General features: G+C 43.3%; 1 protein-coding gene and 1 long non-coding RNA gene across 3 annotated transcripts in view; one reads left to right on the forward strand and one right to left on the reverse strand.

The window, feature by feature from the left end:
* Positions 1-27,756, forward strand: part of neurl1aa (neuralized E3 ubiquitin protein ligase 1Aa) — a 74,388-nt gene that overhangs the window by 36,716 nt on the left and 9,916 nt on the right. For both annotated transcript variants that reach the window (XM_015039730.1, XM_015039736.1), the window contains exons 2-4: positions 3,970-4,220; positions 4,308-4,629; positions 20,157-20,879. In XM_015039730.1, the coding sequence (XP_014895216.1) occupies positions 3,970-4,220; positions 4,308-4,629; positions 20,157-20,879 (1,296 nt within the window). The remainder of the gene's footprint in view (positions 1-3,969; positions 4,221-4,307; positions 4,630-20,156; positions 20,880-27,756) is intronic.
* Positions 8,116-11,410, reverse strand: LOC106951949 (uncharacterized). Its single transcript, XR_001425894.1, has 3 exons — positions 9,983-11,410; positions 9,752-9,843; positions 8,116-8,923 (listed from the first exon to the last, which is right to left on the reverse strand). It is a non-coding gene; the product is annotated as an uncharacterized LOC106951949 (long non-coding RNA).

Here is a 27,756-nt window from a genome sequence, read left to right on the forward strand (position 1 = left end):
CCCAACAGATACGGTCCCCAACAGATACGGTTCCCCAACAGATACGGTTCCCCAACAGATACGGTTCCCCAACAGATACGTTCCCCAACAGATACGGTTCCCCAACAGATACGGTCCCCAACAGATACGGTTCCCCAACAGATACGGTTCCCCAACAGATACAGTTCCCCAACAGATACGTTCCCCAACAGATACGGTCCCCAACAGATACGGTTCCCCAACAGATACGGTTCCCCAACAGATACGGTTCCCCAACAGATACGTTCCCCAACAGATACGGTTCCCCAACAGATACGGTCCCCAACAGATACTGTTCCCCAACAGATACGCTTCCCCAACAGATACGGTTCCCTAACAGATATGGTTCCACCAGCGTCTTCTCGCTGCTCCTTGTTCATCGCTCTTATCTCGAGAACTTCAGACACCGTGAACGCTCAAACAATTTGCTTTGGCAATGTTGTCCCACTTTTTCACTTTTTTGCAAAACGTGCTCTCAACAGACACACATACATACTGTGTGTGTGTGTGTGTGTGTGTGTGTGTGTGTGTGTGTGTGTGTGTGTGTGTGTGTGTGTTGCCCCAGATACTCGGGGAACAGTATCTGATGGGAAAATGCGAATCGACAGGCTTTCAGTTTGAACTTTTGTTGTTGTTGTTTACGCATTTAGTTCAAAGAACCTACCACCAAGTAGTGGTGTGGCGAGGCATTGCACCTTTTCGATGTGTACGTTACTGTGTAAGCAAAGATTGTAATTAGAATGTGTTCATGTAAACTTGATAATAGAAAATGCCTTAATTGTCATGTAAACAGGGTCACTTTGAGCCTTCTCTCTTCTCTTTGAGTTGAGGACACAACTGTGGCTCCTCCGGAAGTTGTGCTTGGTTCTTTCTCTTTCTTTTTTTCCCTGTGGGACAGACTCACCATAAAATAAAACATTATTTATTTTATTTCTTTTTAATTACAGCCAACAGCAACACAGTGTGGCATTGTCTAAATTTACACCAATCAATGACTCGGGTAACGTTAGCCTTCCTCTGTTTACTCTGTAAATTCCAGAACAGAACGGACCAACTGCGTCATCACCCAGCATGCATTGCAAGGGTGAAAAAATTACAACCTCCAGGGTGAAAAATATAGAATAAGATATAAATTTTTTGAAGTAATTTGAGTTTTGACGTATCACAAACAGCACTGTTTTAGTTAATAGGAAAGTTACAACATATTCAGGCCACCATTTTCAACTAATTGTGGATTTCTTTAAAAACCTGTCTTTTTGTTCGCTTCGGTTACGCATTCACACCTCTCCAAACGAACCAGATGTTCTGACTTCAGCGGACTGAACAGGGCTAGTGGAAATGAACCCTTAAGGATCACTCACTCAATATTTCACAACCCACATTGAGACCCTAACCTCTACTTTGGGAACCAAGCCTTAGCTCTGCAGTGCTGTTTTTGTTTGTACCCACAAAAGTTTGCATATGAGCTCAATTTTAGTGCACTTATAATTTTGTTTGTGTAATTCTGAATATATCTGCCACGGTCCTTTAGAAGGTGTCTTGGGTTGATTAAAATGGAGCATTAAAGTTATTAAGGGAGATGTTTCTGTAAAGTGATGTTGCTTCTGTTGATCAGATTCCAGAGAAAACAGACAGAGAAGCTGCAGATGACCAGATTCTGGGTCTATAAATATATTTTCATGGTGCGAGTAAACAAAAGGCATCTGTGTCCCAACTGATGGCTGCAGAGGGAGCCGATTGAGACGTTCAGATATGAGGGGTTGCTAAGGAACATGAATTCACACGTAGCCTGTTTTCCTCCACAGCAGCTGCGCCTCTTTAGAGGCCGCTAATGCATGCAGCTCAATCTGCCCGCGCTGCCACCACGTGTGCCCGCCTCATTCAGCACATGCATGCTGCTCAGAGTTGGCTCTGCTTAAGACAAAAGGCTTCAGTGGCGTCTTCTGTTTTATTATTATTACTATTATTTTGCAACCAGATTGGACTGTCGACATGGTAACAGGGTGTACAACTGGAAAGGGTCATTACTGGACAAGGAGGAGAGGACACAAAGCCAGCTGTATTCAGGGACGGTTGGCACCGAGCTCTTATCAGGTCTTCACAGGACATCTGCTCCAACCGCTGGGCTGGTCTGTTAAAATCAAGTAGTTCTCTGTGATAAGGAGAGCAAGCCTGGATTGAATCCACACAACCATAAACACAACATTCACCATAATTTCACCTCGACTCTTTCTGCTGCAGTCGTGTTTTTGTAGGCAAGCGGCTGAGAGGAGAGGAATAACACCCCGGCTTTCTCTTTAACACTTTAATAAAGGAAGAAACGTATGATCTTTCACTGGATCTTTCTGATTTATGGTCCACATTTTCTTCTCCCCATAGATGGTTATCCAAACATGCACTGGAATGGGGAAAAAGAAAAAAGACTGCTTTATGGGATATCCAAGTTCAACAGCATGTTAATCTCAAACCTGAAAAAAATGTTTTCCACACAGAAATGAACCAATCAGAAAGGAGATAAAACAGGATGATGGCAGCTCTGAACAGGCCTTTAATCCAACAGAGCAGTGAGAGAACTTTTAATATAATTGTTTCATTTTTGTACTTGGATTGAGTCAAATGAGAAGCAGAACCATGAGAGTTTTGGGTTTGTACTTGTAGCTCTGAAGCTGCCCTGCATACCTGATTTCCTGTTTTAGGTTTGTTATGATTATCACATCTATTTTCTTTATCTGTGTGTAATTTCTACCAGGTAACCTTTCTGTGACAGAGTTCCACTTTAAACAGTATTGCAATATTAAAACCTCAACTTTGATTTCTTCCCAATAAATATGTGGTTTTCACTGACCGTGGAAGTAAGACGATACTAGTCCACAGATTTAGTGGCTTTGTGGTTCCTCTGACTTCCCTCAGATTTAACACTTATTAACATTTTTACAAATGCTGCTTTGCTCATTACAAATACTGTTAAAAATGAGCTAAACCTTATGATCTAGTTCTGTAATAAGGAAAGCAATCCTGGATTGAATCTACACAACCATAAGCAAGATACTATTTTTTCTAATGCTAGGCTACAGGATTGATTGAAAATTCATAATAATAAAACTGTCAGGGAGACATTTAAGCTTCCAGAATGAAATCACAGATTTCTTCAGATGTAGAAGTTAATTTTGTATTTCCATCTTGAAAGTTAATGACTCCAGTAAAATCGGCCCCAGAGCCTGTTGTTCCCAACTACTGCATGAGCGCTGCATCTTCTACGCCAGAATACACACAGACTTTTTCTACGCTTGCACTTGATTAAAAAGGTCAATTTATTAGGGTTTGTAAAGAAAACATTTTTATTTTCCATGCAGGAACGACATGTCTGTTATTTTTAGAAAGCAACTTGAGAAACGCCTGTTGAAGGTTTATGAAAAAAGAAAAACTTACAGATCTTGAAACAAGGTTAGCAGGAAGTGGAGCACAGACAGTGGAGCAAAGAAACAATGAAAAACAAAAAGCCTCAATCAGACAATCAGAGGTGATGTGGAACAGCTGCTGCTGGAGGAAAACAAGGAAAACTAATTAAAACAAAGGAAGATGAAATAAGACTCATCAAGAAACCAAGGAGACAAAAAAATGCTGATAATTCAAAAAATAAATTCAAATGTACAACGAACAAAACATAAAAATAAACTACAAAGCATTAAACTAATATGACCTGTGGAGCATAAATAAACCAACTTGGAAATGATCAAAATTCAAACATCTTTGGATCATGACAATTTCAGTCAAATAAAACCTTCAAAATAGATGAAATATTTTGCATTTCAGCTCAATTTTCAGTTTGGTTGCTCCGTTTTAGACAGAGAAGCTTGTTTTCAAATTGCTTGTATTTGTGAAACATTCCAACATAAAAACCAAACTTTGACACCCTGATGCTGATTATTCATGGCATGTTTGTGTTCTCAGACTCCCTCGGCGGCCCGTTCCCGTCCACGTCACACCGATGTCACCACAAACCCAAGAGGTGTCTGCCCATCCAGTGCGGCAGCGTCGGCGGACCTTTCCCGGTCAGCCCGCTCCTTTTCCATCCAAACACCAAGGGATCCCAGATAGTCATGGACCTGGCCCAGAAGACCGTCAAGAGGCAGGCCAGCTTCTGCAACGCCATCACCTTCAGCAACAGGCCCATCGCGCTGTACGAGCAAGTCCGCCTCAAGGTATTTCCTGACCTCTTTTAAAGCTATTTGCTTTGAGCTCTCTTTTTATAAATGACGTTAGAAAAAGTGAATGTTATTCTCCTTCAGATCACTAAAAAGCAGTGCTGCTGGAGTGGAGCTCTGCGTCTGGGCTTCACCTCCAAAGACCCCTCCAGGATAAACCCCGACAACCTGCCGAAGTACGCCTGTCCCGATCTGGTGTCCCAGAGCGGCTTCTGGGCCAAAGCCCTGCCCGAAGAGTTTGCCAACGAGGGAAACATCATCGCCTTCTGGGTCGACAAGAAGGGCAGGGTCTTCTACCGCATTAACGAGTCCAGTCCCATGCTGTTCTTCAGCGGGGTCCGGACAGCGGAACCGCTCTGGGCCCTCATTGATGTTTACGGTCTGACCCGCGGAGTCCAGCTGCTAGGTAAGACGGCCAACAACAATCCAACGTTATAAACTAAAAACCTCCTTCCTGCATGTGCTCAAACCATCGTTAACAGAAGAAGAAGTTTCTTAGTCTCCTTCGATTCTAAGAACTGAACATTGCTTAAATAAAGGCAATTTTCCACCAAAATTGTTGCAGTTTGGTGGAAAATCTAATAAGTGCGATAAGATGGCGCATATTATCTCTGGTTGACCCCGGTGTATCTGGGGTCAACTTTTCAATGCAGTGAATCATTTGTTGTAACTGCTTCAAGCTGTGGACATAAAGAAACTTGAATGTGTTTCTCTGTGGAAACGTTTTGGTCACAAACAAACATTCTAGTGTTTAGTTGTGTCCACATCCTGTATGAACACAGTTTCAACCAGCATTACGAATAGTTTTAGCATGTTGAAGCTCTGTTGAGATGATGTTTGATGTGCAAAATAAATAGGTGTCCCAATTCAATGTCAAATATATTTAATAATAACCTCCTGACCCTCCTTGAGTTACAACAGCAGCCTTAAAAAGTGGTTCCCACAGTAGGGGGTTACGGTCGGAGTCCTACATGTTCTAGCCCATTTCTCCATCGCCAAGCCTCACTCTAGCCGGTTAATGTCTGGTTCAGTTCTTCTTGACCAGAGCTGCACCGTTTCTCATTCCTTGTCTCTTCTGAGGGATGTGCTGCTTGCAGAGCTGCTAAATCACAGTTTCCAAAAGTTGATGCATCTGTTCCTGGCGCTGCTCATAATTACGCTCCTCCACACTGAGCAGCTCTCTGATAGCAGACGCCATGTCCGTCGGTCCACTGCGGTGGCTTAGATGTTGTTGTTTGGAGTTCCCAGTGCCATAAATCATGGGCCAATCAACAGACGCAGTCTGCTGTCAATCAAAAGGCTTGCATGTGATAAATGGCTCAGTGCGGCTTGAACCTCCCCTGGAGTGTTTATGAAAACAGGGAACAACCACACAGGATCTACTAATGATGACAAATCTGACTGGGCTGGAACCAGTTAAAGCCACATCCATGGAGAAGCAGCTTCAGATGTGAACCTAGGTCAAAAACTTGAATCAAGCAATTCATTTCCAGCCTTCTGGAGAACTGGACGGTTTGTTGGGGATGTAATTTAGTCATTTAAATCAGCTGTGTTGGAACAAGGACACATCTAAAAGCTGCAGGACCTGCAGGGTTAGAGTGGGACGCCCCGGCCTTATGGCAGAGAAACTAGGTCTTTCAAAGCTGTGCTGATAAACTGAAAACTCGTCATATTGCTCTGTTCAAAGCAGAGTGGCACAAAATGTAGACTGTCAACCGTTGTTGTGTCACAAACATAAAGGACTGCGAAGAGTGATTTAGACATTTTAATAATAGAAAATAGAGAGAAGATTAATTAAAATTTAGTAATCATTGTCAGTTCAATGTTCAGCAATGATCATTTAATTTCAAGTTTTTGTCATATTGTGCAGCTGCAGTTTCTTTTATGAACCTCATCAAAGAAAATGGCTGAGTTGTAGGTTTTAACGGTAAAATGGGAGCAGAATGAAATCTGCCGTGATGTCGATTTCGATGTTGATTTTCATTTTTCCTCTTAAGAAATTGACAGGATCTCTCTGCATCTGTGAAACTTGAACAATGTAGCTTCATCTTTGTGTCGATCTGATATTTCTAGGTAACATCTCACCTTGGTGCTTCTGTTTCCAACATTTGTTCCGCTGACAGAGCCTGTTTTTCTCTTCTCTTGTTGACTGGAAGCACGTTGTTCTCTGGAAGTGACCATATCTGTGTACAGTAAAGCCTTCCATGAATCTGCAGAGCACCAGCTGACCAGCTGAGCTGCAGCTGACCGATACTCTGCTCCTGTGTTTACGGTGTAGCTTCGTGTTCATACCACACAGACAGCTCAGGATCGCATAGCAGAGGCTTTCATGTACACACTGAATGCTGTCATCTCCTCTGCTGCTGTGAATTTTGTTGTAATGCTTTACTTTACTGTGTATTTGGCTGAAGCTGCTTTAAAGTGATGCAAAGTGTTTGTGTATTCTTAGGATCTTTAAGCTTACTTCATGTTTTCAGACAGGTGAAACTGAACCACAAGTATGTATATAGTTAATAACGGCTAATTTAACAAAAGAAGGCATTTTGTATTTCCATCCATTTCTTACACCGTTGTCCCTCAGTGGGGTCAGGAGGTGCTGGTGCCTCTCCAGCTAATGCTCTGGGTGAGAAGCGGGGTCACCTGGACAGGTCACCAGTCACAACACAGAGACACACAACCATGCACACACACACTCACACCTAGGGGGAAATTAGAGAGACCAATTAACCTGACAGTCATGCTTTTGGACTGTGGGAGGAAACCGGAGTACCCGGAGAGAACCCACCATCCACAGGGAGAACATGCAAACTGCATGCAGAAAGACCCCAGGCTGGGAATCAAACCCAGAACCTTCATGCTGTCAGGCAACCGCTCTACCAACTGCACCACTGTGCAGCCCACATTTTGTATTTATGTTAGTTTATTTTTCTTTAGTATTAAAACTTGTTTGTGCATTTAAAAGTGACAGAAGAATCTGTAAGGGCCACATACTTTTTATCATCATTATCATATTTTATTGCTGAAAACACGTCTAAGTCACAGTTGGTCTTTCTTTTGTTTTTCAAAGCAGATACGCAATATTAAAAACACATTTTGAAACAAAAAGCATATTTGGACTAAAATAGAAATGTACTACGATATATGGATGATGACATCAATAAAGTCTGTCCCTGTCTTTAGGTGTTGACAGAAAACTGATTTTCTTGACAAAAGAAAGACTTTTTATCCCAGAATATGTAGAATGGATGCTTGGCAGCTTATTGACGCCAATGTTCAGACATCTGCTGATGTCTAAACATCGTATTAAATCAGTTAGTGGTCTGTTCACATGACTCCCCTGCATGTCTAGCTTTATAAAAGAGCTCAAGATGCATTTTTCCATCCTTATTTTAAGCCTCATTTCAACAATCACAGCATTCATTCTTTGCTAACATGAAATGACTCATTTTATTGGGAGGAATGTGTTGACATATACTTGTGGACATCAGAGAAACTATGTTGGTCAGAACTGGGATTATTTTTAATCTACCTCTGATCTGCCAGAATTAGATTAAAAAAAATACAATTTCTTTTTCACAAGCAGTGAGATGTCACTATGGCAAATCAGACAGATTCAGCTCGAAAAGAGCTTTTACCTTTTTTGGCGGGTTTCCTCTTCTGACTTCCTCATCTCTGGACAAATGATAATATACATTTTCCTGTAATTGTAAAGTTCGAGCTTTTCAAACGTTGCGTTCAGGTCTTGTGTTGTCAGGCAGTGACATGCAAACCTGCTGTTAAATCCAGGCCATTCAGCTGCATTCTCAGTGGTCCTGTGCTCACTCTTTTGCTTTTAATGTTTACTTTCCACACTCTAACTTCTTAATTTTGACCTCTCCCTGGATGACAAAGGCTTCAAAACGACTCATGTTTTGAGCTGAGCCCAGAGATCTGATCACTGGAAGAAAAACAGCTTCAAGCAGATTTGTGTAGAAGCCAGGCCCCTTCTTCTGTTGTTTCTACTGTATTATGCTGGGCAGTCTGCAGAAAAGAAGGACTCCTGTTCCTCAGGGTGGGGGCATCTAAATCACATCTGCCCCCACAAACCGGGGCCTGTGCAGAGGAGCGGAGCGCTACCAAGGACTGACATAGACTTACATCATGTAGAGTAGCCTCAGCCTCTTTGTGATTCTGAAAAATGAGCCACATCAGCTCTTTACATCACATTTCTATGTGTAACGCTCCATGAAACTTTCCCTTTCGCTGAAAAAGCCCTGCGGCTCTGACATTTGAGGCCATATTCCTCTGTTTCACCTTTTTCTTCCTCTGGGACTCGAGGAGAGCTGATCTGTGCTTCAGATTTTCAAATAGAACACAAATCAAACATATTTATCCAAAAGCTGAGGAACATTTTGCTTTATCTCCTCACTGAAACAAAACTTCTTTGCATCACAGTGTTTTCCTGCTGAAGCTGAGAACATCCATCAGTCCGCTGTAGGATTTGGTAATCGTAGCTACGTAAAGATTGAATTAGATTGGAAAGCTGGATTGGGTTTCTCATGCTGTTTATTCGCTGCAGCCCTCCCATTATGTAGATTAGGGTTGCAGCTGGGCTTCCATTCAGCGAGGACAATGCAGCACACGAGCGCTCAAACACACACGGCCCCTGAAAGCCTCATCTGCCAGTTCCCATCAGCCATTTCACTCACAGCGTCTTCCTCCTGCTGAAAGATGAGTTTGTTCATCCATTTTGCCTCACATTTAGAACAAAAATGATAAAAGAGTGGGGAAAAAAACCTTTTCCTTTTGAAATAGTTTTATCCAAGAAAGCAGTGAACTGACCAGGCAGGTCAAAACGCTCCTCCATTGTGTCCCACGGCCTCTGTTCAGTGTGTTCTCTGGTTTCTGTGAAGCAGAAAGTCTGCAACTCAAAAGGCTGAATTCAGCCAAGATAGGCAAAGGTCTGGTCATTAACCACTCATCTGATTCAGGAGTGACCTTCCTGCAAACATCAGTCTGAGGCATGAATGTGGTTTGAAATTGTGTTCTTGGACTGTTTTCCCGTTGGCGACCAGCGCATCTTGATGCTGTCTCAGTGGTGACAGAACAGCCCCAAGTGGAGTTCAGGTTTTGTTCATGAATGAGAGAAACGCAGAGAGGGAAAGACGATTGTTGCTGCGCATGCAGTGATGCAGCTCTGTGTCGGTCAGAGAAAGAGAGATCCGAGCCGAAAGGTGAAACTTTCGACTTACTGGTCAACATGTGTTCCTACCCTTGTCTGTGGCTATACTGCTGTACTGCAGGCAAATGTGACCCAAATGCAACTTTTTTCCAGCATTCAGGATGACCCAATTCCAAACTTTACACCCTGAAAAAAATTGATTTGTGCCATGTCCTTGTTTGGTACTAATTCAGATGCCTATCCAATAGTTTTCAAAGCGCTTTGGGACCATAAACCGTTCATACATAAGTCTGATTACAGTTGCATCAAATAAGTATTTGAGCAAAATATCAGTCACTGTTCTAGGCAGTGACTGAAAGAATGAGACCTCAGAGTGAGTTTCCTTCTCAGGCCGTCTGGGTTCTGCCTCAGAGATGGAGTGAGAAGCTCGGTGCATCTAGAAGCTGCAGGACAGTAGATCTAGAGGACGAAGACTCTGCTCAGAGATGGTGGTTCTCGAGAAGCACTCAGAGAATGACACCAATAATTTATGTGAGCTGATAAATATTTATGATGAAAATCTGATAGTAATATTTCTTTAGGGTTGATGGTTCATTACCTGTTCTCCTTCCTGAGGCTGATCTGAGGTCATTTCAGGAAGCAGGTGAGTGCTGAGTGACTCTGGGGGTCAGACAAATATGTCTGATGTCGAAAGGCTGAAGCAGGAGCAGAAACTTCTCAGGAATCTTCAGAGGAATTTATTTTCTATGAGCTTGATTCAGTTCTTCCACACTTCTACAACTCGATGTTAGAGATTTCCCTCTGAGAGTGAGGACAGGGATCCATGCAGTGTGTTTGTTTCCTCTGGATTCTGCTTTGCTGTGACAAGTTTGGATTCTTTACAATATATAGCCAAGCTTTTAAAGGTGTCAGGTATGGGAACATCTCTGTCGCCTCGGGCGTCCGGTGATTGATTATCTCCTCCTTTTAACGGCACAGCAGATATAGTGGATGTTGGCAGCAGTGACTGAGGCTGTCCCCCAAAGGCCTGAAATCCAACAAGCCACAAAGGTCGTTTAATATATCGCGTTCCCTCGGTTAGCTGTCACTCTCGCACTCACACACTCGTGCACACCGCAGGACTTTGCTCGACACAGGGAGCGAGGTTGAGCAACTGAGTAATTCCAGCTGTTGTGAAGCCTGCAGGACTCGGATTGCATGAGTCAGGCACAGCGGAGCTTTAATCACGAAGGGCGGCCTCTGCGTGTGTCTGTCCTGGAGGACGGTGGGATGAAGGCTGATTGGAAAGCCTCCAGGCTGCAAACACCTCTCCGCCGGCCCGGCTCCGGGTGGGGAGCAGGTCTAATCCAGCTGTCGCCACGACGGAGCTGGAGCAGTTCATTTAGCTCATACCAAAACACGGCGACCGGGAGGAGAGGCAATCTCTGTCACCTATCAGGACCGCTGACGTTCCGGGGTTTGGTGGAGACATCAAAGAGCTGCACAGCGTTTTCCTCAGGGACGGATTGGATTATGTGGTAGCTCCTGACGGGAGAATAACATCTCATTAAACCATCTGAAGGCAGAAATTCACTGTTGCTCTGAAAGATTGGCAGAGTAAATCAGCTCGGAAAGGTAAAACCTTTCCTGTTTCTGAATGATGGCATAATTTCTAATCTGCTCTTTTAGTTGTTTAGTTGTTATTTCCTCTGTCTGGTCACTATATTATATCACGGCCAGGCTGTTGATTAAACTGCTCTCTAACTCCCTTTGTCCCGTTTCTATGCTCAAACTGGCAGAAATTTGTGAAAAGCAGCAATTTGTAGTCATTGCAGCCATATGGACATAGAGGACGTGTTCTGGTGGAACATTTGGTGTTTCCTTCCACCAACAGGGTCCTGGGTTTGAATCCTGGCCTGAGGTCTTTCTGCAGGGTGTGCATGTTCTCCCTGAGCATGTTCTCTCTGGGTACTCCAGTTTCCTCTTACAGCCCAAAACCAAAACCGTGACTGTTAGGTCAATTGGTCTCTCTAAGTTTCCCTTTGATATGAGCATGGGTGTTTGTGTGTGTGTGTGTGTGTGTGTGTGTGTGTGTGTGTGTGTGTTTGTGCTTTTATACATTTAAGGAATAATAATTCTGTTATCTTCCATTGTTCGTGTTACAGGTTTTAGCTTAAAGTAGAGCTGGGACTTTAACACGTTCATTTTGATTAATTAATTTCATAGATTTTAAAGTGTTTTAAATGAATGTGACCACAATTATTCCATTTAAAAAAAAATTTACATACAAAAATCCTAAGCCATGTTTCTGGTACGACTGTAAATCTGATGCACAAGCGACACAAGCTGCTTCTCTTGGTCCACTGGGGGTTCATTTTTCAAAAAATGATCTGATACGATGTTGGAAAAGATTATTGTTGTGTTCAAGTTGTGCAGCTATTCAAGACTAAAAGAGCATCTCAATGTTAAACATGTTGCAGCAGCACAGACGTCCCCAACACTGATGCCGGCGTCTGCAGTCATCACTGCCATTAAAATGTTGCTTATTTTGTCCATATGCAGTTTTTCATTAAAATGCTATTAATCACAGTTAATTAATTAATTACAGACCCTGCAATTAACTCAATTCAAAATGTTAACCCTCCACTAGTTTTAAGTCAAGTGAAACAAACAGAGAATTTTAAACTTTGGGTCAGTCCACTGCAGCTTTCTGTTTCCTTCATAAACTCCTGCTGACATGAGGACAGACAGAAATCCAGCTCAGAGTGGAGAAAGCTGCCAGGATTCCCATCTTTGATTAATACGAGCTCAGTGTTTGACTTGGAAGCAACGATTCTCCCTCTTAATGGGATCACGCTTCACGCAGACAGCCAAGAAAAACATACAAAGATGAAAACATGGCTTTTGGGGGGCTTTTGGGGCGTTTTCAGGAAATGTAGTAAAAACTTCAACACATCAAATGGATAAAATTTACCAGTGTGGCGTTTCTTGGCCTCAGAAAGATTTATGACTCAAATAACAAAGATGAGCTATCAGAATTTGTATTATTTGGCATTTGGAGTCAAATTTTAAATGAATTAAAATGACTGATGTATGTGGGTAACCATGGTAACCAGTGAAAAACATTGTGCTGTTTCCTGTTTTTCTGAATTTCTATGTGATCTAAAGAAGCGATCCTCGGATTCATCCAGCGGTCTGATATTAGAAAGTGACTAAAACCCATTAGGAGGCACAAACAGGGTGTAAATCTTTCTGTGACACAGTTCGGGAAAGAGGGTGGCCGACTGCATGCCGGTTCATAAATTACATTCTAAACTTAGACAGCCGTCCTGGAGCTGTGCTGAGATGGGAATCAGAGGAACTTTGATAATCCCCAAGAGGAAAATTGATTTTCAGCAGTTGCTCCGGATGGTTGAAGTTCTAAAATTAGATTTGAAATGAAGAAATTAAACTGATTAGAAAGTTTTCTAACTAGATCATCTGTGTAGATGGATCCTCCTCCAGATTGTTGGAGTTTCAGGATGAAAAATGATGGAGGGAAGTTTTATAACATCACAACCAACATTAAGCTGCTCTGATTGAAAATCACTTAAACATTATCACTTTTATTTTGTAGTTTTTTCATCTTTCTGTCCTACAGTGAGGTGTGTCAAGGTAGATTTATTTAAAATATACATCTGCAAGGCCAAGAAATGTGATTACTAAAAAAAACACAAAGATTAGTTTCATTTAACTTCAGAAAACATGGAGGAATTTAAAGTGGAAGTTTTTTAAATGGGATTTGTTGTGTGTGTTTCATTAAAATCCCAGTGCTTGTAAAAATCCAAATCAAGTGCTGAGCAGAAAAAATATAAAGTTATGTGCAGATTCTGGTATTTTAAATATCAAAATGAAAAAAGAAGATACACATTTAGAAATTGTCTAATTTTAAGTGGAAGACACGTCTACAAGTCAATATTTTATAGTGTAAAACTTATAAAATAAAAATGCTTGTTCCTTATTCAGTGAAAGTACTCAGTTGGTGGAGTATCCAGAAATTTTACTCAAATAATATTGTAGGGAAGTGCTTGAATGTGTCGGCGCATGTCAGTGTTGGATTTTCTCTTTGTGTTGTGGAGCTTTGTGGAGTATGTCCTCTGAAGGACACCGTACTTGGCATTCGTTAGTGTGCGCTGGTAATACAACGGCCAGTTTCTGCTCTGCATTCTAAAGGTAGGCAATACTGACCGCCAGCTCCTCAATGTAACAAAATGTTACTTTTAATGTTCAGCTAGTTAGTTTTGTATCATTGTTAGTTTTGTATCATTTTGTCTTCTTTTTTTATATATATATTCTGCATCTGTAAATCAAAAGAAAAAAAAAACTGCGTTAATGAAAGTTGACGAGCAGTTTCTGCTCTGCATTCTAAAGGGCGAAGCCGCATCGCTGTCAGGTGGTCCGAATAAACGGTCACAACCACGATCCCAAACCGCAGTGTGTCAGAGTCTTGTTTCCTTCCGACGAAAACCTTAAAGAGTACACAACGCAGAGTCCAGGGAACAACGAGGACTCGACTCTCACAGCCAAGGGTTACAATATGAATACTTCACAAAGATATCTATCAAGTAAAAGTAAATAGTAGTGAATCTACTCCTAAAAATATATTTTTTCCAAAACCAAATGTAACTCAGTAAATGTAAGTAGTTACAACACATCTCTGTTAGTGAGTGTATATTGGGATGAAGGGTGTGAAGTGTGAAGTTCACAGTTTCTTTCTGGATCTGGATGTTTTTTGTCATTGATGTCTTGTTATATAACAATTCACTAAATGATTTTATATATACAGTCTATTAGGACTCAGAAAGAGGTCCAGGTAATTCAAGCATTTAGCATGCTGAGGTATGATGTGAATGCAGACAGAGTATCTGAGGTTAAGTAACAGTGTGATTGGGTTATTGCTGCCGTACGTCAGGATTCTGTATTAGTGGTACATGTAAATGATGAATGGACTGAACTTATATAGAGCTTTTCCAGTCATTTTGACCACTCACAGCACTTTACACTAGAGTCACATTCATTCACGCACACATTTATTCACTGATACACAGATCGGTGGGTGCCTAGGGCACATTGACATGTGGGAGGACGAAGCTGGAATCAGACCTACAACCTTCCGATCACAAGGCGACGGCTCTACCCACAGAGCCACAGTTGCCCTGTGCGCCTACAGAGCCGCCTTAAATGATCCCTCATATTCGGGCGTATTATCCCAGGTTCCATATAAGGAAGCTTAGTAGTGTTGAAGTCCTGTGAGGCTGTTTGGTACCAGCTGAAATGTCCTGGTGACCCAAAGTACCTGTGACTTAAAGGGACGGGCCTCTTGGGACCAACCCAGATTTTGTTTTGGCTGAGTTGCCTGGAATGCGAGTTTTTCCCAGACTCCAGATTGGACCAAAACATCCAGCATAAAGATCCTTCTGAGCCCATCTCTCCCTTTCAAACATCTCCCTCTCTCTCTGCTCCAGTTTTATCTCTTCAGTGCAAAATCTCCCTGGATATCCTCCTCTACCTTCTGCCTCCTCAGCTAATCTCATCCGAACACTTCCCTTCATATCTACACATACTCATGTCATCTCCGTTCCTCTCCTATCTCGGTGAGATCACCCTTTTCTCTGCAGACATCAGATGAAACCCTCCAGAGTCGGATAAAGAATAAACCCTTTGAAACAGGCTGCGAGTGTGAGAGAGTAAATCCCCCCGCAAACCCTCGGCCGGTCTCGAACTGCAGCTCAAACCCCTGGCACGTTCCGTCTGCTCAGACTCGCAAAGCCGCTAAAGCCACCCGGCCTCTCCCTCCGTCCAGCGTTAACTAACCTGTCCGCTGCTCCAATCAAAAACATTTAGAACCAGAGACTCTGTGGGCTAAAACAGACACACCGCTCCACCCTGAAATCCCTGTCGTCCATGTATTTGCAGCAGATGAACCCAACAGGTGCCTAATTATTGGAATCATAAAATGCTCACTGGAGAAAGAGGGGAAAAAACGAAACGGACTCCCTCTGATTTGTTGGGTTTTGAAGTGGGGTTGCCAGTTGAAGGAGCACACAGAGTTTCTGAAGTAGCTCCAGCATCAGCGAGTGTTTAAATTTGAAAGAGACCAATAGGAGCAAAGGGATTGTCCCGGTTAAAAAGGCAGGTGCACCAACGATTAGCGGGCAGCTGCTGGTGAGGTCACACACGTGCACGCCGTGTGCACCAGCACACTCCTTTATGAGAGCCCGGTAAATGCTGCAGCCCCTTTCTGTCCTCTGAGCTGAGAAAAAGGGTCTGTTCCTCATAAAGCAGAGTTTCCTCGTCTCAGAAAGACAGATGAGGTTTGAAACGACTTCCCTTTGAGGAAATAGATAAAGGAAAAGATGTAAAAGGGAACATAAAACCTCACAGAAAGCTTTTTGTAAAACAAAAGATGAGTGAGTGCGGGTTTGAGAGGAGCCAATGCGTCGTTTGGTGTGTGTTCACACATCCTGAGTTTGACTTAAAGCAGCGCTGACATGCAGAAAGGACAAGGAGACGATTTGCAGCTCTTGGGAGGCCGCCATTGCCTCCTTTCAACATAAATCCAGGATTGGGAATGGCAGCGCGGCCCCTCCGTCACAGGATCCCTCTCTCCAACAGATATGTCATCATCGCCCATCCAGTCCCTGCCGCGAGTCCCAGAGCTCTCTGACTAACTCCAACCTATCATAATTCAATTTATGATGGAGTGACGGCAGGCTCTGCAGGACTCCCATCATTCCAGTCCTCTGCGGGAGGCGGAGGATTCGGCTGCAGGTGGACTGAATGCCTTTGCTCATCAGCAGAGGTCACTTTGAGGTTTCCTTTCCGTCTGTTAATGACTAATTTAGGAGCAATACAGCACTTTGCAGAAGTATTCATACCCCAACGTTACCATATTTTATGTTAAAACCACAAATTTTAATCAGGATTACTTGTGATAAACCAAGTCAGATAATTGTAAAGCAGAAGGAGAACGTTTCCCTGTCAGTCTATAAAAAGGCTCCAGCTCTGTCTGATTCCACACAGTGTCTGAAAACACCAGTTTTCAAGTGTTGCCACAGACAGCTATATTTGAAGCAAAACTAAGCTGGATAGTATTTGTCATTTAGGTTTGGACTTTGACATGCATCCCCACAGCATGATGCTGACACTGCCATCATACACCTCTGCCTCTCTGCTTACAGGCAGAGGGGTCCAAACTTTTTCCTTGTGGACCAAAATCATCAAATTGGAATTGCACATGGGCCACAAAAAAGGTAAAAAAAAAAAAAAAAACAATAGAAATGAAAGAAATTTTTAATCTTTTTTTCTACTTAATAACAATACTGCTTAACAATAAAGTTACAACATCAGAGCTCTGAGATGTTCAGAGCTTAGGATGTTGTTGAGAGGAAACGGATGAAATTCGGCCCAGTGATGCGCCGTTCGCCTCTGGGAGTGTCAGCGGCTGCTCTCTTAGAGCTGAGAGGTGTTTAATGGTCTCTGGGAGCTACCAAAGGCACCGTCCTCTCCATTTAAAGTCTCTCAGACTAATCTGTTAACACAATTAAAAAGCCAGAGTCCCATTAAAGATTAATCACAAAGTTTGCCGCTTTGGGTTAGTAGCTAACATTAAATGACAGCTAACATGACTTTGATGGAGCAGTGATGCTGTGTAATCTTTCCAAGACTTAATCGTACAGGATTTCATCCACAGCGCATAAAAATCAGAGGATCAAACGTGGAGGAGGCTGCTGTCGACTCCAGTTCAGGTTTACACATTTAAAGCATCAAGTTTGATGTGATTCACTGCCTTTTGGAGAGAACTGAGGAATCGACATGAGCTGAATATGTAGATATGCTTCTAGTTAAGGTGGGTTGACGTAAGCTAACATGAAAGGAATCTGTAGCTTGCATTAAATATCACTTAGCATTCAGGCTGAGTTTATCTGTTTCTGTGAAATAATGAAAGCTCTCATGTTTCAGGGTTTTCTGAAACTCTGTAAAACTGAATGAACAGAATAACATAAATCTGATGGCTTAACCTAAATCAGTGGTTTCCAAACTTTTTCTTCTGGGCCCCCTCAGTGGTTCCCAAACAACGCGTGTGGGGAGGGGAGGGGGGAGGGGGCATCGACTGTTTTGGGGGCAAATTGAATGTACATAGCTGAAAACAGACACCAACATCGGTAGCCTACAAGCTACTTGTTAAGCTACAGGTGCTGTATTGATATTAGCTGGTCATCTTTTAGCTAACATTACCTGCATCCAACAGCTTTACTCAACTCAGTCGGTTAGTTTGGAGGGAAAAACTGTGAAAAGTTCTTTGCGTTTTGCTGGTTTGCTGCCGTGATTCTAACACAAACCTACGTAGCTCCGCCCAGCAGCAGCAGGTCTCCTTCACAGGTGGAAACCCAGCGCCGTAGCGCTCATGTTGCGTTTAAAGGCGGCTCGGAAAAACAGGTTACAACATGTTAACAGTAGATTAAACAGTTTTAACTGCTGATAAAAGTGACAGAGGACACAGATATGGGAAGTGTGGCAGCCTCTACTGCATCAAATTGACAGGAATAACAGAGAGTTGGCCATTCTAAGGTAAAAACCCAGCGCATACAGTGTTCATGTTTTGTTTTGTGTTTTTCATCCAGACGGCTTCCCGCGCCCCCCCCTGCAATGACACGGCGCCCCCCCTAGGGGGCGCGTCCCACAGTTTGGGAACCTCTGACCTAAATAACAGATCAAAACAATCTTTGTTGTTGAGATTATATTTATTCAATAATCTAGCAGCTAAAAGGGTCTTTGAAATGAAAACATTGCTTATTCTGTTATTGTTTTCAATGAAAATGTGATTAATAGCAATTAATTAATTACAGACCCTGTAATTATCTCAATTAAAATTTCAATTGAGTCCCACTTATAATTATTTGTGTTAATTATAAAACACAAATATTATTTAGTTTTTGGGCACAGAAGGAAAAAGCTTTAAAATGCCATAAATTGTTGAAGATGGTCAGTCTTTCTAAGTCTGGTTCGGGTTCTGTTGTAAATTTCTTCCATTTCAAAGGTTGTTCATGTCCTCATAACGCTCAGTCAGGATGAGGAATTGCTGCTAAATTAATGACTTGATCCAATTAAGTTTCCACCTCCACTTCATGGTTGTTCAGTAGGCGAGATTGCTGCAAAGTCAATGACGTAATGAATGTTGATCAGAAATGTTTGCACCCATACTTGTTCCGTCCTTTTCTCATTGCTCTGTTTTAATGTTTTAATGCTAACTCAGGCCAGTAGCGATTGGGATAGAGCTGTATTTTTTTAAGCTTTTGTTTGTAAGTTAAAATGATCTCCATAAACCACAGATTAGTTCGGTCGAGCAGATCTTCTTTCAGGAAGCTTTTCCTATCAGTCTGCCTTTGGTTTGTGTCTCAATCAGCTGCAGGACGGCATCATAAGTGGCTTCCTGTTCTGTTCTCATCGCTGCAGCGTGCAGCCCGTCCCGCAGGCCTCGTAATGAGGCGAAGAGGTTTATCTGCAGTCAGGCCTCTCAGGCCCTGGTCAGATAGAGACTCAGCGCTGACTCGGACTGGAGAGGCTCTCCTTACCTTCAGCGGCTGTTTTTCACCCCTCGTTCACTTCATGCAGCCACCAACAGTTGTCTCACTCTTTTTAAGATCTCGTTTGTTTGCTGCGTCATCATTTCCCCAGACAACAAATACGCATTTTGTAGATAATCTGATCCCACCCAAACTAGTACAGACCAAACAGGCGGCTCAGTCAGGCTAATTTTACCACCGCCAGGCTCAGGGGAGGTTATTAAAGGCGTGTTATTTAAAGCAGCTACATCTAGAAAGTGTAAGCAACCTCTGGGCAGCTAATCAGACGAATTAGACACGGAAAACACTGGCAGTTATAAACGTCTCTCAGCAGGGAGATCCCGGGACAGGAAGTGAAGAAACTGAACTTGTTTGGACGTCTCAGACTTTATCATCAACAATACCTTTTATTTTCCTGCCATGGCTGACAGCAGTATTAGCATGAACGTTTTCAGTTCAGGAACTGAGGTTGTTAGTTTCTGTTTCTTTAAGCACAGGAACAGTCTGTGACTTTTTCACAATTTGACCACTACAAACAGAACTTCAGTGTAGTGCACTGTAAGCATCATGAAACATGGTTTTTAACATCTTCAGCAAGTAAACAATCTCAGGAGAGTTTCATGCATTTGCATTTAGACCTGAATAAAATCCAGTGCAACCAACTGTCCTCAAAAGTCCCCTCTGCGGTTTTCCACTGCAGGAAAATGGGTCCTTTGCTTAGATAAAACTAAACTCTAACTCAGCATGAAACATGATGGTGGCAGCATCAGGCTGTGGGGATGCTGTCAGCAGGTAAAAGGAAGCTGGTCAGAGTTAATGGGTCGATGAATGGGACTAAAGACAACATGATGCTGGAAGAAAACCTGTTAGATGTTACAACAGTGGAGGGAAATGCTAACCAGGTGTCTTCAGAAAAGGAATGGACTCCACACTTTTCAGATATTCATTTGCAATTCATTTTCCTTCCAGTTGACAGTTATTGTCCACTCTGGTTGTAAGTATGTTTGCAACAATCTGTCAAAAATGAGGAATTCTCTGCATGCAGCTGATGCATGTAGGATGAAGTGCGTGTTGGTGTCAGTGTGGTTGAGATTCAGCTGACCAGAGTGCTGCAGGCCTCAGGCAGACTGCTAATCAGCGTTTAGCTGCTGCTCTCCCTCACACTGTGTTCCTGTTTCTGTCCTGCAGACAGTGAGATCGTTCCTCCAGACTGTCTGCGCCCACGCTCCTTCACCACGGTGCGCTCCTCCTCCCTGCGCCGCGAGGCTGACGACTCCCGCCTCTCCGTCAGCCTGTGCGATCTCAACCTGCAGCAGGAGGACCGAGGCCCTGCCCACTCTCACCGCCACACGCTGCACCTGGCCTCGGCGTCCTCCTCCTCCACCTGCCCCATCCCCCAGAATTCCCTGAACTCGCAGCAGTCCTCCCTGCTGCCGTCGGCCCTGGAGAGCGACCTGCACTTCCACCAGCTGCGCGGCGCCCACATCAAGACGCTGGACGAGCAGACAGTGGCCCGGTCTGAGCACGCCCGGGAGGAACGGACGCTGGTCTTCACCAACCGGCCCCTGCGCACCGGAGAGACCGTCTTCATCAAGGTCACCAAGTCCAGCCCGGCGCGCACGGGCTCGCTGTCGTACGGCGTGACCTCCTGCGACCCGGCGGTGCTGCGCCCCAGCGACCTGCCGTACAACCCGGAGGCTCTGGTGGACAGGAAGGAGTTCTGGGCCGTGTGCCGCGTGCCGACGCCTCTGCAGAGCAGCGACATCCTGGGCTTCCTGGTCAACCAGGAGGGGGAGGTCATCCTCAGCCACAACGGCACCAACGTGGGGATGCAGGTGTGCGTGGACAACTCGCGTCCCCTCTGGATGTTCTTCGGCCTGCACGGAGCTGTGACGCAGCTGAGGATTCTGGGTAAGTACTAGAACCACCAACAAAAGATTTTCAAGGCGGTTTACAAATTAAAGACGAGTAAAATAATCAGCAGAATCAGGGTCTTTCTGCAGGGAGCTTGCATGTTTCCTCGTTGTGTGTGGTTCTCTCTGGCAGAAACATGACTGATAAGTCAATTGATCTCTAATCTGCACTTCTGTGTGTGTGCGCGCGCGCGCGCCTGTGTATGTGTGTACGTGTGTGTGTGTGTGTACGTGTGAGTGCGTGTATGTGTGTGTGTGTGTGTGTGTGTGTGTGTGTGTGTGTGTGTGTGTGCGTGCGTGCGTGTCATGAACATAAAAATAAAAATATTGGTGAACGGAAGAAAATAGTAAATAAAATTTCGGATACAAAACTTGCAAGTTGTCCTGATATTATGCAGCAGGCCTCATCTTCAGAACAGACGGTTTTGTTACATTGCTGGTAATTTTATCAGGTTCTATCATAGAATCTCCTCTGCTTCAGTAACAAACTGCAGAAATGCTGTGCAAAAACATGAACCAAGACAGTAAGGAATAACATATCCTTATTATATCAAGCAAACATTGGAAATGAGAACAAAATTCTAATCTACAAATAAATCTTTGAAACACTGGAAACAGTTGTGCTCAGCTTTATCAGCTGGTTTTGTCTCCCTAACGGGGAAAAGGAGAGTTTTTCTCCTCCATTCCAGGCTTCCTCTGTGGATTATCCCACTTTGGAGGAATAATTGATGTGGGAAATAACCGAGCCTTTAGCTGTGGGACGCGTCTCGGGTCATGAGCTCAAAGATCAATGTATCGATCTCATCTGGCCCGGCGCTGAGCTGATGAGACCTCCATTCTTAATTCATTTACTCGCCCTGCTGGTTTAAATGGATTCCTGCTAAGTGCAGAATGCTCCGCCGGCACACCAGCCCAGGAACTCAAGGGTCAAAGGTGAACGAGCGTGCTCTGTTACTGTTTGTCACAATGTTTACAGCAGAGGTCTTTAGGAGGGAAGGATGTGAGTAGATTCAGAGAAGAGTAGAGCTCTGTCCTGACCTGGAAAAACAGGATGTGAAGAACAACGACAGAAAAGGTGAGGCGGCTTCAGGTCTCATTTATCTGGAACTTTGCTTTTTAGAGCTTTAAGTGGTTTCATTGATGATGAGGAGGATGGGAGGACACCTCTGCATCCGACGTCTGTACAACAAACAGATTGTATCCAAATCTGCTAAATTATTGTAAAAGTGTCATGTAGCTTTTGTTAAAAGGTAAAACATCCGACAGCAGAAGTGTTTGATTCCAGAGGAACTAAAACTGCATCCTGCTTTCCTCTGGTGACGGAGGAAAAGGAAGCAGAGCTTCAAAAGGTTCAGAGCTACAGGTTTTACTGTAAAGAAACGCAGTAGAGATGGATCACGTGTTTTAAAGAGGATATGAGTGGATTTCATATTAACTCCACTTTTCATTAAAACATGAAGTTTAAGCTGCAGAACGTCAAACTTCACCTGCCTGATTTGGCATTTTGACACTGATGACGGTTTTCATGAAATCGCAGTTTAATTAAATGACTTCTTTTGGATTTTACAATAGCATAGTTAGATTAGGTGATAATGATGTCAGTTGTGTTGGTCCTGGACTGACTCTGCATTTCCCTTCCTGTCCACCAGGGGGCTCTGGACTGTTTTTGGATTAACAGATTAATAATTGCATAGCAAAAGGAGTTTACTAGATTTTTTAGTACAGAATTTGAACCAGGTGAAGCTGAAACTAGGCTACGATTTATTTCCTCACATTAAGACCATCCATGTAAAACATTTTCATCAATAAACATGGGAACACAGTTTGACACTCATATTCATTTATTGTGGCTGCTGTAAAACTATATCAGCTGTACTAAATGGTTAATGGACTGAACTTATGTAGCGCTTCTCCAGTCGTTTTGGCCACTCAAAGTGCTTTACACTAGAGTCACATTCACCCATTCACACACCGATACGCAGATCAGTAGGCAGTTTGGGGTTAAGTGCCCAGGGCGCATCGACATGTGGCAGGAGGAAGCTGGAATCGAACCTACAACCTTCCGATCACAAGACGACTAATAACTCAGAGATGTACTTTGATTTTTCAAAATAAAAGTCCTATTTGACGTACATCAGGTTATGTGGCTCTTTGGGATTTAAACATTTTCTCCTGTTTCTTCGTACTGTGAACTGTTGTAGTGTAGAGCCGAGTGTCAGCTGTGTTCGCCCCCACCTGACCCCCCACCCCCCAAACATCAGCTGACAGCAAAGCAGCAGACGAGGCTGTCGATAAGTCACAGCCAGCTCCAGTAAAGCTGCCTCATGTTGACAGAGATCAATTCAGCAAATGCCAGAGCAGCAGACTGCCGGCCTTTATGGACCTTAATGTCGCCGTGACTCTCTCTGATCGCTGGCTGTGCTCACATTCATTCCTCTTTCTGTTGTTTTTCCAATCAGGTCCAAAAGTCCCAGTGAGAACACTCTGTGATACTTCTCAGCTAAATGAGTGTTTGGCTGGAGTTCAGCTGACCACCTGGTCGCCTGTGTTTCTAATAGTCATTTACGGAAAACAAAAGGCCCTGGCAGAGCAACAGAACCGGAACCGCAGAACAATGAGAGATCCGAGGCACGTCTCCTTATCAGCTCCCATCTTTGGAAATCCCAGTGAAGTGTGACTCTTCTTTACCTTTCAGCTGCTTCGAATTAGGAAGCGACTCTTATCTGGCTGCTACAGCTCCTTATCTGCTGATTTGCTCTGAGCGTCCGCGCCGCAGGTTGGGCTGAACCGGTTGGAGTGAGGGATGTGTCCCAGTGGGCCTGCGGCGCTTCCAGATGGAGCGATACAGCAGAGAGCAGAGTAATGGAGCTCTGATGGGAACAGAACCTCATGAGGGGCGGCTGCACCGGCTGGGGGAGATAAATACCCTCCATTCTGAGGATTGGTGCCTGTAGATCCACTTCAAAGTTCTATTTGGCACCAAATTACGAAACAATCAGAACATAATGCAACACTGGAAGGATCTCAACAAAACCCCTATTTAAAAACCTAATAAACTTCAGTAAAAAATAAAAAATGCTTAGAACTAGATAGAAATACGACTAGAAAGAGTTTTATCTTGTTTGTTGCTGATTGTTGCTGGATTTAAATCCAATGTAGCCAATTTAAAACAATTCAGAAAAGAAGAGCTTTGGAGAAGCCGAGGGCTGAAGTTTCAGAACTGGGTTCAGGATCCAGCCACTGACATTATTTCAGAGCAAATTCATTTCAAATTTCATCAGAGATACATAAACTGTGTTATCTGTTGGTTCTCAGATGTCAAACACTTGACTGTCCATCAGGTTGGTCCAGCTGGTTTTCTTACCAAGTGGTTAAACTTCTGCAGAGCAGAGAATCACCAAAACAAAAAGTAAAACATTTAGTCTGTCAAAGCTTAGTTTGTCTGTCAGGACCGAATGAAAAAAAGTCTCCTGAAAGAAAAACATTTTTTCTCTCATGAATATAAAACGTCATGTTGCCTCTGCTGGTTGACCGTGACCATGCTGTGGTTTTAATGGCTTTATAACTGAACTGCTGCCTGAACCAGATCAGCTGTTATGATGTTGGAACAAGTTAGTTTAGAACTGGGAGCAGTGATCTAGAATCTCAAAAACTCATTTAATACCTGAACTATGACCTCTGACCTCTTACTGTGAGTCTGAGTGGAGAAAAGGAGGGTTCATGGATGCAGAGCAGAATTTCTAACCATCTTCTATCCATCATGATGGGGAAGGATCATATCCCCTACTCCAACATCTACCCACCCCGTCTTCAGTCAGAGGCCTTTTCAGATTCACAGCTGACTGACTGCTAGTGGAGATCTTTCCTGCCCACAGCATCACCACCAACAATGTTTCTTTGAAGTCACTTAGATGATATGAGTTATGAAAACATTAAATTGTCTTTTGGGACAAATAACTAAAGTTTGAATCAACTTGAATGAAACGCTGTTTAATCTGAACCTGCGATGAGGTCAGAACTCGGCTCAGGAAGGGAAGATTTCACAGCTTTTGACAGATATTTTATTTGACATGAAATCAAATTGTTTTCCCAGCAGAAGCACTGAATGACCAGCTGACCTTTGTGCAGCCCAACACTCGGCCCGCAGGCGGTTTATCCTGACGAGCTGAACGTGACAGAATCGGTTACAGAGACGTGTTGCCCGCAGGTTTCAAATTATTTCTGGTCTCCAGAAAACTTCTCTGAGCGGGACTGGACCAAAACGAGCAGAAAGCAGGGCAGAACCTTCAGATGCTGAGCGGACTCGGCGCCCGCTGGCGCTGGAACAGAACGCTCAGCCGCTGACCCACTTCGCTGGTATTATGGATCCTATTAAAATGTCAACACGCCGGTGCTGAAGTGAAGCGGCTCGCTCGCTGCAGCTGCCGTTCCTCTCTGATCCCAGCCGCTCTTCCCGTCGTTTTCCACATCGTTTGCTCATTTTTATTCATGTCTGCATGCTGTGCAGGTCACGACAAAACAGGAGCTGATGGGACTCATCGCTGAATTTAAGGATTAGTCTTTTTTTCTTCATGCGAAGTTCTACTAACATGTTCTGAGCAGTTCATGTCTTGTGTTCGGAGAATTTAATTCAGTCAGAAATCTGAAAACATATTTGCTCACATTTTAGTGCAGTAAGTTCTTTAAAGACTCTGTGCTTCTATTTACATTTAGGAAAAATATATGCAGAAATTCGTGTCACTTTCTGCATTATTTGCTGAGGGATCACTGCAGGTTTAAGGTTTGGGTGGTTTATAGGGTCCTTCACCAGTCAGCCTCAGTCTGCCTGTTTAAATGTAAAATGTTCCTGGAAAAATTAGTAAACACATTTTCTTCTTTTAAATGCTGATTAGTTCACCATTTCAAACCGCTGTTCTTCTTTCTGCTGAATACAGTAATACACAGTAAGCACCTGGTGCAGCCTATGAAGGGGACAGTAGCACCTGTTTCTGGATTTCCAAATATGCCAAAATAATCTAAAAAAGAAATGCAGATTATGTTGTTTGTGTCGTCATCTGGAGCCCAAATCCAAATTGGATGATAAAACTGATAAACAGTTTAACAGCAGAAATCCTTTGGCCTTTAGAGGAGGTTTCAAGTTTACTAATAATAATGTGGTTCCTTAACCTGCAGGATTTCTGGGGTTCAAAGGTCAGAATGGGTTACATTTTGTAAAGTAATAGTATTGCTCTATCAAAGGTAATACTGTAGTCCAGGTTCTGCTGTAACATCCTTCAGTATTTGACCATTTTGACAGAATAAAGTGACACAAACTTTAGAAACACATTGAAAGCTTAAAAACAGGAAATCCAGGCTGTTTCTCTCTTGTGGTTTTTATAAACAATATTTCCTGTTTTGTTTGTGTTTATTTCTAAGCTGATCTGGTCTTGGCTTCACGCTGACATGGAGACAAACAGTTCGGAGATGAATGACCGTCTCCTCCCCGCGGAGCGGCCTCTTTGTCTCCAACGATAGGATCTTCTGCACAGACAGAAGGAGAACATTAACATTTTATGCACTGAGGTTATTCATGACCTTAACCTTCCAACTACTGAGCAGTTTTCCTCTCCTCTGTCTCAAACGGGCTTTATGAGGTCCTCATAACGAGAGCTTCTGTTTTCACATGAAGAGTTGTTTCTTCTGTGAAGGGTCATCGAGTTTCACACCAACAAAAACTATTTAAAGGACTCCTTTCAGGTCTGTCCTTCCTGTTTTGATTAATTTATTCCATTTCCAAGCAGCAGATTCCTCTTTTCATCCGTGCTGTTGCAGTCGGTCGGTTGAGCCGATGGGTGGACCCAGCAGCAGGGATGTGGCCTCGGCCGGCCTCTCAGCTGTTCGCAGCCGTCGCTTTAATCCAGACGGGATCAGGGCCGATCCTGCCTCAGCTGCCCTTCAGGGGCCGTGGCCCCCCGGTGGGGATTAACAGGAAGAGGCAAACAGAGGGAAAGGCAGCAGGTCGAGTGAGCGCCAATAATCTGATGTAAGGTGATGCAGTCGCACCGTGTTGGTGAAATGTTCTCAACTTTTGCTCTACTTCCAGCTGTAGGATGAAGAGGATGAAGATGTTCCCACATCTTCATCTTCTTCCTTCTGTGTTGTTCAACACTGAGACAAGTTCACTTCTAAAAGTTCAGTTATAGTTTCATTATAACAACAGTAAATGTCATGGTTAAGAACTTCCCTTAAAACATGGTAGTGTGAACAGAAAAATAAGTAAATACTTTAAATTCCACATTTCACTAAAATGCTTTTGTTCAGTTAAAATCTCGATGTCTGACAGTTTTCTTCTATTGTAGAGAAAATTAAAACACCTTTGCATTAGAAACTTATTGTGAAGATAAAGCAGATCTTTGGGCCTTTTGATGTTTTGACAAAATCTAATGATAGAAAACCATTTGCTTCTGGTTTTGTGTTTGAAAATCATGTTAAATCTTTGCTTTTTTTCCGTTTAAATTATTTAATTAACATTTCCAAACTTAGCTCCGTCATCCACCAATGAGATTCTTTTTGTTTTGGTTCATCTGGACCATTGTAATACACTCGATTCTGATTCCAAAGTTGCCATGGTTACTGGAGTATCAAACAAGACTGCCCCCCTCTGGAACTAGAGCAGAAGTGCAGCAGTGAGAAAATCTTAACCTCTGGAGGCTTTTAAAGGTCATCGTTGGTCTGAAACGTCGTTTTACCAAGGCTAAATTTTATTATCCCTCTATCAGGTGTTCAGGTGCCTCCGTGTGTTTATAGACAGAAGCTACTCCTCCTGACAGAGTTCCTCCCCGGCATGTCTTGTAAAACACTCCAAACTGCAGCACAGTAACACTCGTATACACTGC

This window comes from Poecilia latipinna, unplaced genomic scaffold (genome assembly GCF_001443285.1).
Source record: "Poecilia latipinna isolate Pla-1442-1.1 unplaced genomic scaffold, P_latipinna-1.0 Scaffold29, whole genome shotgun sequence".
NCBI lineage: Eukaryota > Metazoa > Chordata > Actinopteri > Cyprinodontiformes > Poeciliidae > Poecilia > Poecilia latipinna.